We start from the raw sequence: 12,310 nt of genomic DNA, 5'->3' as shown, positions 1-12,310 counted from the left end.
TACTACTGGAAAAAAAATACCCAAATAAAAACAGGAGACACACACCGTGACAAGTACAACTTTATTACACTCTGCCGACACACACATACTTACCTATGTTGACACGCCGACTGCCACAGTCTCCGACGATCCGAGGGTACCTGTGAAAAAAATTATACTCACCTGCCAGTGTCCAGAGATAAATCCACGTCCAGAGATCATATCCTCGTACTTGGAAAAATAAAAACACGCACACCGTACCAGCGGACTGAAAGGGGTCCCATGTTGACACATGGGACCCCTTTCCACGAATGCAGAGAGACCCCCCCGTGACTGCTGTCACTGAAAGGTCTCTTAAGCCAATCAGCGAGCGCAACGTCCTTGCACTCTGCTGATTGGCTGCGCTTCTGAGCTGTCAGACAGCGCCTCGCAAAGCCTCTCCATTATATTCAATGGTGGGAACTTTGCGGCTAGTGGTGGGGTCACCCGCAATCAGCGGCTGACCGCGGGTAACCCCACCGCTGACGGCAAAGTTCCCACCATTGAAAGTAATGGAGAGGCTTTGCGATGCGCTGTCTGACGTCAGACGCGAGACAGCCAATCAGGTGAGCGCCACGAAGTAGCGCTTCCTGATTGGCTGAAGGGACCTCAGTGACAGGAGTCACGTGGGGTCCCGGCATTCATGGAAAGGGGTCCCATGTGTCAACATGGGACCCCTTTCAGTCCGCTGGTACGGTGTGCGTGTTTTTATTTTGCCAAGTACGAGGATATGATCTCTGGACGTGGATTTATCTCTGGACACTGGCAGGTGAGTATAATTTTTTTCACAGGTACCCTCGGATCGTCGGAGACTGTGGCAGTCGGCATGTCAACATAGGTAAGTATGTGTGTGTCGGCAGTGTGTAATAAAGTTGTACTTGTCACGGTGTGTGTCTCCTGTTTTTATTTGGGTATTTTTTTCCCAGTAGTACTACAGGTACCAGCGGGCCCGTTTTTCGCCCGCATGCTGGTACTTGTGGTTCTCCAAGTACCAGCTTGCGGGGGAGGCTTGCTGGGACTTGTAGTACTATTGGAAAAAACAATATTCTGTCATTTTACTCAAGGCTATCAGCCTCCCATCCGCAGCCAATGGATGGGGGGGACAGCCTCGGGCTTCACCCCTGGCCCTTGGGTGGCTGGGGGGGGGACCCCTTGATTGAAGGGGTCCCCACTCCCCCAGGGTACCCCGGCCAGGGGTGACTAGTTGGATATTTAATGCCACGGCCGCAGGGCACTGTATAAAAGTGACCCCCGGCTGTGGCATTATCTGTCCAGCTAGTGGAGCCCGATGCTGGTGTAAAAAATACGGGGGACCCCTACTCTTTTTGTCCCCCGTATTTTTTCCACCAGCACCAGGCGCAGAGCCCGATGCTGGTTTTAAAAATACGGGGAATCCACTGTCAATTTTTTCCCCGCATTTTTAAAACCAGGACCAGCTCGAAGAGCCCGAGGCTGGTTGTGCTTTGGAGGGGGGACCCCACGCCATTTTTTTCCGGGGTTTTCCCGTTTTTTCCCGTTTTTTTAAATCGCGGCAAAATCCGGCAAATCGGCCGTTTTTCGCCAGCGGGACTGTCGAATCCGTTTTTCATTGAATATGGTGAATTCCGGAAGCCACCTGCCGGAATTCACCTGTCGAATTGTGTCGAATTAAAAAACGGCGATAATTTGCCGCGATTCGCCGCTAATTGCATATACCCCTATAGCTTGTCACACGCTAATTATGGTCTGCCCACACTCACTTTAAAATCATGCATTCGGAAGCCCCCCCAGAATCCCTGTGTTGCCCACTATGGCTGACTTGCGCACAACTGTGCATCAGCCCCAAAGTTTGGATGAAAGTTTTAAATTATTCCTAATTTTTTTATTATTTTCCTTTTTTTGGAGTGTAATTATAATTTCCCAAATAAAGTCTTGCAATCCTGCTCACAGCCGTCATCGGATCGTTTATCAGGTATATGAAGAATTTATTTCTTATATTACCATAAATGAATAATAGTAAAGTAATCTCTCGCCTTTGTGAGGCTCCGCGTACAGTTTGCTAATTGAATAACTGTGATTTGGAGTATAAAAACATGTTACATAAATGTTATTGAATGAAGAATGAAACGGGTGCCTGATCAAATTCCATAGCAATTTTTGGATTACAGCATGGAGACTACACCCTTGGGAACCACCTGTTCCCAACCCGAAACAAGATTTCTATTGTCTCCGAGATGGAAATGGATGGTCGCCATAGTAACCAAACATGAAACTGAGAAGAGCTATTTTAAGCCTTGAAAAGGCTGTAAGATGGTAATGTTTCAAGACAGATCAGGAAAGTCGCAGCTGGACAGTGAAAGACATGTGCAATTCCATACCAAACAGATGAAAAATGTAACACATGCATCCGGCTGATCATGATAAGGAATTTTGTAGGAGACGGATAATTTTCTTTGATTTAACAATATCATCTGCTCCACTGGTGTATAAAATTATTTGCCGACTAAAAAGTTGGAGGTCTTGATCCACATCACTTTACCATTCATGGACATACTGTCCAACATACAGTATACTGTACAGCTATATAATTAAGGCAGTCCCGATTAAAGAGATTGCTTTTTTGACTAGCATAGTTTCATTTTTTTTTTACTGTTTCTTATATAGCCCAGCATGTTCTGTTGTGCTTTACAATTGGAATCAACAGTGATGAGAAAAACTGGGTAATAACAGACAGTCATGGAGGTAGGAAGGCCCTGCTCGCAATCTTACAATCTATAAGGAAATAGGAAGGATGAATCACCGTGCACTTTGCAGCCACTTAATATAGTCACTGCTAGAAAGCTGGGTTTTCCAGCTGCGTCTCAAAGAAAGTATTAATAAAGACAAGTATCTAGGGATAAACACTTGCCTCAGACATCACAACATGGTAATGATGGAAGCATACTTGCCTACCATCCCGGAATGGCCGGGAGGCTCCCGAAAATCGGGTGGCCCTCCCGGCCCCCCGGAAAGGTGGGCAAGCCTCCCGCTTTCCGTGCCGCCCGCAGCAGAGAACAAGTGGGAAGTCCGAGGGGGTCAGATGACGCGATTCATGCTGAATCGCGTCATTGTAGCTCCGCCCCCCGCTATACAGCGCCTCTTTTCTTGACACTAACTAGCAAGGGCGGGGCCACGATGACACGATCCTGATGCCACGCCCCCAGACTGTCCACTCCCCTGTTGGCCACGCCCCCGGAACACCCATCCTACTGCCGGCCACGGCCCCATGCACCTACAACGCTGCCTCCCCCAAAGTAGGTAAGTATGGATGGAAGACTTCTGAAGGTACATACACACATGGATGATTTCTCAAGATCCCCACAGACCTCAGTACTTCCTGCACCCCAGAGACTTTTTCATTATAATACTGTGGGGTCTATTCATGAAGAGGGGAAAAGAGTGGAGAAATGAGCCAGTGGAGAAGTTGCCCATGGCAACCAATCACTGCTAAGGTAACATTTATAAAGTGCATCCTATACAATTATATGTAGCAGCTGATTGGTTGGGCAACTTCTCCCCTGGCTCACTTCTCCACTCTTTCCACTGCTTCATAAATAGACCCCTGTATGACAAATGCTCTTATTGCTGGGAAGGATAATATTACAACCCCCTCCTTCCCTCCATATATCTGAAAAGGGGATTCCGGCAGCATACCGACGCCAGGATCCCGGCGGGGAGGGGCGAGTGCAGCAAGCCCCTTGCGGGCTCGCTGCGCTCGCCACGCTGCGCTCGCCACGCTGTGGGCTCGGTAGCGACCTGCGGTCGCCACGGGTTCTATTCCCACTCTATGGGTGTCGTGGACACCCACGAGTGGAAATAGTCCCTGTTGGTCGGCATGCCGACCATCGGGATAGTGAGCCGTCGGGCTCGTGGAGGAGGTCATGTGACTGTCGGTCAGCTGACCGGCGGTCACATGAATACCACCCATCTGAAAAGTGCTAACGATTTTTAATTTTTTTATTAGTTTTTATCAGGAACAGATAAGTGGGGGCATTAGAAGTGCTTGGCACAACGACTCATCTAGGCCTGCCCCAGCATTTCTCTGGTGACCGGATGCATTGGTCAGGAAAGGTGGTACCCTACTACCAGACCACCGCCTCTGCAGTGCAGTTGGGGCAGCAAATTTACTGCACAGCCCTAGCACTATGTCAGTTTCTTGCCTATGGCCCTAAAAGGTCTTAATCCAGCTCTGCCTCCATGGACTGGATACTGGAGCCTGAGGACTGACTCGTTGCATGGGAGAGAAGGAGTAAGCAATGACATGCAGTTGAAGCAGAGAAAAAAGGTGGCTGGATTAAGGTACCATAGCCAGTTAAGTAGCTGTGTAGATATAAAACAAGGATGCACACTGTGTTGTGTGTATCCCTTATTACAATGCTCTCTGTACTGTATGGAAGTCACTAGGAATATCTCTTTTTTGAATATGCCATTAGGATGCCCTCTGTGTTGTGTTGTCATAACTTGAATTATCCTAATTGTATGGCAATCACTGGAATGCTCTACATATTGTTTGACAGTTATTGGTTAAGAACTCATTAGTACTTTTAACTTCCAGTATCACCTCTATGCCGATGACACTCAAATCTACCTCTCCTCCCCTGATCTCTCCCCTGCTCTCCTCACTCGTACCTCCAACTGTCTCTCTGCTATCTCTTCCTGGATGTCACAGCACTTTCTTAAACTCAACATGTCCAAGACTGAGCTGATCATCTTCCCACCCTCCCGCACAACCTCACCTCCCACAATCTCATTATCCATTGATGGCACGACTATCTCCTCTAGCCCCCAAGTACGCTGTTTTGGCGTAATCCCCGACTCCTCCCTCTCCTTCAAACCACACATTCAGCACCTCTCATAAACCTGTCATTTTCATCTCAAAAAGATTTCCAGAATCAGACCTTTTCTCACCCAGGATGCCACCAAGATCATTATTCACTCACTGATTATTTCCAGACTGGACTACTGTAATATCCTCCTAACTGGCCTCCCTGACATACACCTCTCTCCACTCCATCCTCAATATTGCAGCTCGGCTCATCTTCCTCACCAAACGCACTACATCCACCTCCCCTCTCCTACAAGTCCTTCCCTGGCTTCCCTTCCCTTTCAGAATCCAATTCAAACTTCTCACACTCACTTACAAAGCCCTCACTGACCTAATCTCCCTTTACTTTCCCACCCGTCCTCTTCGCTCTGCTAATGCACGCCGACTCTCCTGTCTTCTGATTACTTACTTCCACTCCTATCTCCAAGATTTTTCACGTGCTGCTCCCTTACTCTGAAATTCTCTACCTCTCCCCCTCAGACTCTCCACCTCTCTACATTACTTCAAACGGGCTCTTAAGACCAGATTCTTTACCAAACCCAGCCAAATCTCATCCTAACTCTCTGTCTACCCCATCTGTGTCACCCCTGTCTGTCTTCCCCTCCACTTCAGAATGTAAGCTCTCACGAGCAGGGCCCTCTTCCCTCATGTGCTTATCCTTTTCTTACTTTAATAATCCTCAACTGCTCAAATCCTGCAGTTTTCAGCCACCTTGATACTTATCTCAGTGTCGTCTACTGGTGTAGTTATGCTTAGTTACCCTGTACTTGTCCTATATTGTCTTCAACTGTAAGTCACTGTTTTCCTGTTCTGATTATGTGCATATGTACTCTGTAATTGAGCGCTGTGGAACCCTTGTGGCACCATATATAAATAAAGTATAATAATAATACAGGTTGAGTATCCCATATCCAAATATTCCGAAATACGGAATATTCCGAAATACGGAATTTTTTGAGTGAGAGTCAAATAGTGAAACTTCTCTTTTCTGATGGCTCAATGGAGGTCATTCCGAGTTGATCGCTCGCTGCTGATTTTTGCAGCGCAGCGATCAGGTAAAAAAATGGCAAAACTGCACATGCGTCGCAATGCGCACGCACGTCGTATGGGTGCAAAGAGCATTGTTGTTGTCCACTGGATCTAGCAAAGATTCCATTCGCACAGCCGATCGCAAGGAGATTGACAGGAAGAAGGCGTTTATGGGTGTCAACTGACCGTTTTCTGGGAGTGTTTGGAAAAACGCAGGCGTGTCCAGGCGTTTGCAGGGCAGGTGTCTGACGTCAATTCCGGGACCTCCGTTGCTGGATTCATCACACAGGATAACTACAGGCCTGGTTTTGTTCTGCACAAAATGTTTTTGCACCGCTCAGCAGCACAGGCATTCGCACACTTGCAAAGCGAAAATACGCTCTCCCGTGGGCGGCGACTATGCGTTTGCACGGCTGCTAAAAGTAGCTAGCGAGTAACTCTGAATGACCCCCAATGTACACAAACTTTGTTTAATACCCAAAGTTATTAACGATATTATATTAAATGACCTTCAGGCTGTGTGTATTTGAATCCCACCTCCTACCTAATATTTGATCAATACTACTTTGTTATATGGCCACATTAAGGGGTTAATTCTGAGTTGATCGCAGCAGGAAATTTTTTAGCAGTTGGGCAAAACCATGGGGGTCATTCCGAGTTGTTCGCTCGGTAATTATCTTCGCATCGCAGCGATTTTCCGCTAATTGCGCATGCGCAATGTTCGCACTGCGACTGCGCCAAGTAAATTTGCTATGCAGTTTGGTATTTTACTCACGGCATTACAAGGTTTTTTCTTCGTTCTGGTGATCGTAATGTGATTGACAGGAAGTGGGTGTTTCTGGGCGGAAACTGGCCGTTTTATGGGAGTGTGAAAAAACGCTGCCGTTTCTGGGAAAAACGCGGGAGTGGCTGGAGAAACGGGGGAGTGCCTGGGTGAACGCTGGGTGTGTTTGTGACGTCAAACCAGGAACGAAACTGACTGAACTGATCGCAGTGGCAGAGTAAGTCCCGAGCTACTCAGAAACTGCAAAGAAATTTCTATTCGCAATTTTGAGAATCTTTCGTTCGCAATTTTGATAAGCTAAGATACACTCCCAGAGGGCGGCGGCTTAGCGTGTGCAATGCTGCTAAAAGCAGCTTGCGAGCGAACAACTCGGAATGAGGGCCTATGTGCACTGCAGGGGAGGCAGATTTAACATGTGCAGAGAGAGTTAGATTTGGGTGTGGTGTGTTTAATCTGCAATCTAGATTGCAGTGTAAAAATAAAGCAGCCAGTATTTACCCTGCACAGAAACAAAATAACCCACCCAAATCTAACTCTCTATGCAAATGTTATATCTGCCCCCCCTGCAGTGCACATGGTTTTTCCCAACTGCTAAAAAATTTCCTGCTGCGATCAACTTGGAATTACCCCCTTTGTTAGCAGTTGGGCAAAACCATGTGCACTGCAGGGGGGGCAGATATAACGTGCAGAGAGAGTTAGATTTGAGTGGGTTATTTTGTTTCTGTGCAGGGTAAATACTGGCTGCTTTATTTTACACTGCAATTTAGATTGCAGACTGAACACACCACACCCAAATCTAACTCTCTCTGCACGTTATATCTGCCCCCCCTGCAGTGCACATGGTTTTGCCCAACTGCTAACAAAGATCCTGCTGCGATCAACTCAGAATTACGCCCTAAGGGGGTAATTCCAAGTTGATCGCAGCAGGAAATTTTTTAGCAGTTGGGCAAAACCATGTGCACTGCAGGTGTGGCAGATATGACATGTGCAGAGAGAGTTAGATTTGGGTGGGTTATTTTATTTCTGTGCAGGGTAAATACTGGCTGCTTTATTTTTACACTGCAAATTAGATTGCAGATTGAACACACCACACCCAAATCTAACTCTCTCTGCACATGTTATATCTGCCTCCCCTGCAGTGCACATGGTTTTGCCCAGTTGCTAACAGAATTCCTGCTGCAATCAACTTGGTATTACCCCCTAAATTCCCAATCTGCTCCTTTAAATTCCCAATCCTTTTATGTGCAATTGTACAAAACCTATTTAGAAATCACACACAAACATTTCTAACCTTCAAAAAAGCCCTGGCATCAATTACACAACTTTGATATATGTGCTGGATTGGTATTCATTTACTTAAAATGGTAATGCTACACATAAGTTTTGTTTTCCTTTATAAAGCAAAAAAACCCAAAACGTTTCAACCATGCATCTGTTAGTTTTAGGGCCCAATTCAGATCTGATCACAGCAGCAAATTTGATAGCAAATGTGCAAAGCCATGTGCACTGCAGGTGAGGCAGATGTAACATGTGCAGAGAGAGTTAGATTTGGGTGGGTTATATTGTTTCTGTGCAGGGTAAATACTGGCTGCTTTATTTTTACACTGCAAGTAAAATTTCAGTTTGGACACACCACACACAAATCGAACTCTCTCTGCACATGTTACATCTGCCCGTCCCCCCCCTGCAGTGCACACGATCTTGACCATTTGCTAACAAATTTTCTGCTGCGATCAGATCTGAATTAGGCCCTTAGGGGGACATGTACGGAGCAGTGATAAAAGTGGAGAAGTGAGCCAGTGGAGAAGTTGCCCAACCAATCAGCATTGACCTAACATTTATAATTTGCATACTATGGAAGTAAACATAGCAGCTTCTCCACTGGCTTACTTCTCCACTTTTATCACTGCTTAGTACATGTCCCCCTTAGTCTCTAGTCTAGCTTAGCTTCCACAAACTATTATCTCATTTTCAAAAAGTCTCTGGAAGGAAACGTAGTATGGCTGCCAGACACAGATACAGGCTCACCGATTCTTAGCTAAGTGGGTGAGACTGTCACAGTGAAAACAGAGCTCAGATAAGTATTTCAAAGCAGTTCTACTCACTACAGAACATCATGTGGCATGTGACAGGACAGTGGTTACCCATACTTGCCTACTCTCCCGCAATGGCCGGGAGGCTCCCGAAAATCGGGTGACCCTCCCGGCCCCCCGGAAGAGCAGGCAAGTCTCCCGATTTGAGGGGTCCCCCCTGCCTGTCTGCCCACTTTGTGTGTAAAGTGGGCAGTCCGGACAGTCGATGACGCGATTCTTGCTGAATCACGTCATCATAGCCACGCCCCCTGCAGTGTAATGCCGGTGATCGCGGCATTACAGAGCGGGGGCGTGACTTAAAGGAGGCGTCACCGCAGCCCCGCCTCCGGCCCACCCCCTCCGTTGTCACAGCGCTCCCCGGCCCGCCTGTTGAGCCGACCTGGCTGCTCTCTCCCGCAGAGAGCAGCCAGGATGTCGGTAAGTATGTGGTTACCAACAGATACAATTAGAAATCATTTACAGCAGCCTGAAGAAAAAACAAGGAGAATGGTGAATACCAACATTGGCCTAAGAGCCTGTCACCGTGATTAAGTAATTAAGAAAACACAGCTAATGATATTCATGGCATTGTTACTTTAAATATGGGTATGCGTTGTGGCAGTTGTGGTACATTCATTTGCCATAGAGATTTCATTTCATTTGTTTATGGGATTTTGTAATGAAAGGATGTGATTATACAGTGTACCTGAGAGAACTTACCTCAGCATGCCCACCAGGATTAAGAGTCTTATTACAATGCTCACATTTCAGGCAGAACTTGTGCCAGTCCTTTCCCAATGAGGTTACTTTCTCAGCTGCAGAAAAAGAAAGAACATTTGTAATGGAACAAACTGAACCTCGGTGACAAATGACTGGCCACAGCGTTACAGACACAAACAGAACGAAAACACAAACGTGAGTTATTGGTTGTCCCCTTTTTTTTTTTAAACAACATAAAATTAGTCTAGTCAAATGAAGAGAAAAGTATTTGTTCCATGAAATATAAAACGTTTTTTTTAAGCAGGATTTATTTTTAATTTTGGTTTCTGAAGGAAAAAAAAAAAAAAAGTGCAGTAAAACATTTGGAGGAAAGTTATTCTTCAGAAAACCAGTTTTCTCTGTATATTCACATTTAGTAGACAGATTGAGGGCTGCCCTAAACGCATACATCAGTCTAAGACTTCATGGATCAGTGCCCCCACAGTGGCTAAACTATATGGAAATGGGATACCTGCTAAGCTTTACCAGGCAATGACCTTTCAACAAAATCACCTTGCTTCAGTATAAGTGTCCCTTTCATACACATGTTTAAGATGAATTAGCTGCTGGGAAAGTAAACTTATGCACAGCAACCATTACAAACCACTCAAAAGGTATCACAAACTATGAAAATTTAAAAGACGGAATAAATCTGGAACATAAACGTAAGCTTAGGAGGAGAGGTATCAAGGATTCAAAAGAGTGAAGTGGACACATGGAGAAGTTGCCTATAGCCACCAATCATCTTATTTTATAGAATGCACGTGATAAATGCTAGTTAGAAGCTGATGGGTAAGCTGTGGGCAACTCCTCCATTAGTCTATTTCTCTACTCTTTCTCCACTTGTCTGTTTCTCTACTCTTTGTTTCTCTACTCTTTCTCCACTTGTCTGTTTCTCTACTCTTTCTCCACTTGTCTGTTTCTCTACTCTTTCTCCACTTGTCTGTTTCTCTACTCTTTCACCACTTGTCTGTTTCTCTACTCTTTGTTTCTCTACTCTTTCTCCACTTGTCTGTTTCTCTACTCTTTCTCCACTTGTCTGTTTCTCTACTCTTTCTCCACTTGTCTGTTTCTCTACTCTTTCACCACTTGTCTGTTTCTCTACTCTTTCACCACTTGTCTGTTTCTCTACTCTTTCTCCACTTGTCTGTTTCTCTACTCTTTCACCACTTGTCTGTTTCTCTACTCTTTCACCACTTGTCTGTTTCTCTACTCTTTCACCACTTGTCTGTTTCTCTACTCTTTCACCACTTGTCTGTTTCTCTACTCTTTCACCACTTGTCTGTTTCTCTACTCTTTCACCACTTGTCTGTTTCTCTACTCTTTCTCCACTTGTCTGTTTCTCTACTCTTTCTCCACTTGTCTGTTTCTCTACTCTTTCACCACTTGTCTGTTTCTCTACTCTTTCACCACTTGTCTGTTTCTCTACTCTTTCACCACTTGTCTGTTTCTCTACTCTTTCACCACTTGTCTGTTTCTCTACTCTTTCACCACTTGTCTGTTTCTCTACTCTTTCACCACTTGTCTGTTTCTCTACTCTTTCACCACTTGTCTCTTTCTCTACCCTTTCTCCACTTGTCTCTTTCTCCACTTGTCTCTTTCTCCACTTGTCTGTTTCTCTACCCTTTCTCCACTTGTCTGTTTCTCTAGTCTACTTTAGAAGCTTGATATATCTACCTCTTAAGAGGCTGATACAGAGTTGAACAAATGTCTGTAATTGCTCCTGCCTTGTGTGCATGGAAATAAATGCAGATTTCTGGCCATATGCAATGCTCAACGTAGCTCTGCAGCTAGACTGCCTCCTATACATGCGCACAGCCCTACTGATCATCAGAGTGCAGGTGCTTCAGCCAACAGTTGGTGCAAATGTTATGCCCGGAAACATGCGTAAATACGTTCACATCCAACTCTGCATGGCCCGCAGATGCATTGATCTCATGAGTCACAACTAAAATGCATAATGACTCTGCATCGGGAGCGTGCATAGTAAATAAGCACTCAAGCATTGGCGTTTCTATAATGGGTGCAATGTGCGCAGTGTCCAGGGTGCCACTGGGTCCAGGGTGCCTACACCGCACACATTGCACCCATGTTTTAATACTTACTTTTCCAGAGTCCTGCATCAGGTGATGCAGCTGCGGGAATAATCACAGACAAAATGGCAGCTGTGCATGTGCAGTAGTGAAATGACAGGCGCAATGTTTCCGGAGACCTGCGCATGCACAGTAGACTCCGACACAATGCCTGAGCCTACTGCGCTGTGGAGAGGAGGGGGCTCACCCAGAGCATGCACACGGGACCCTTCCTCTGTTAAAACGTCCCTGCACTTAAAGTATGAGGTACACTCTGCCAACAGATGCCCATGGCCCATGATTATAAGGTCCTTTGAACAGGGATGGGCTGGCCAGAGGGTATCTGCCTTGTGACCTGGTGCCTCCAGAGCTTCTTGGGAGTCAGGTAGGGAATGCTGCCTGGCCACATTACACCCGATTAATGTGGCCAGGCAGGCTGCAGCAAGACACAGAATGGCTGCCAGCTTGCTGACTGGTGGATGGCTGGAGCTATCCAGCAATCAGAGGGCAGCATTCTCTACATGCCTTTAGTCTGCAGCGAGGCAGCGAATGGCTGTCAACTTGCTGACTGGTGGATGGCTGGAGCTATCTCGCAATCAGAGTGCTGACAGCCAGTTACTGCATGGAAGCATGTGGAGAGACAGCACAGGACAGAAGGAGGGGTAAGTTGTTTATTTATTTTTGTATTCTCACGAATGGGTGTGTAGGGGCCCCAGTGCATTGCTTTGCCCAG

At 46.1% G+C, this 12,310-nt stretch overlaps 1 protein-coding gene across 1 annotated transcript in view; it reads right to left on the bottom strand.

Annotated features, from left to right (window-relative positions):
- LOC134980475 (cysteine-rich protein 2-like) overlaps window positions 1-12,310 on the bottom strand; it is a 166,184-nt gene that overhangs the window by 76,026 nt on the left and 77,848 nt on the right. The window contains exon 2 of the mRNA XM_063947318.1: window positions 9,467-9,561. Within this exon, the coding sequence (XP_063803388.1) occupies window positions 9,467-9,561 (95 nt within the window). The remainder of the gene's footprint in view (window positions 1-9,466; window positions 9,562-12,310) is intronic.

The sequence above is a fragment of the Pseudophryne corroboree genome, chromosome 12 (assembly GCF_028390025.1).
Source record: "Pseudophryne corroboree isolate aPseCor3 chromosome 12, aPseCor3.hap2, whole genome shotgun sequence".
Classification (NCBI taxonomy): Eukaryota; Metazoa; Chordata; class Amphibia; order Anura; family Myobatrachidae; genus Pseudophryne; species Pseudophryne corroboree.
Note: the sequence above shows the minus strand (reverse complement) of the source record. Positions and strands in the feature narration are given on the sequence as shown.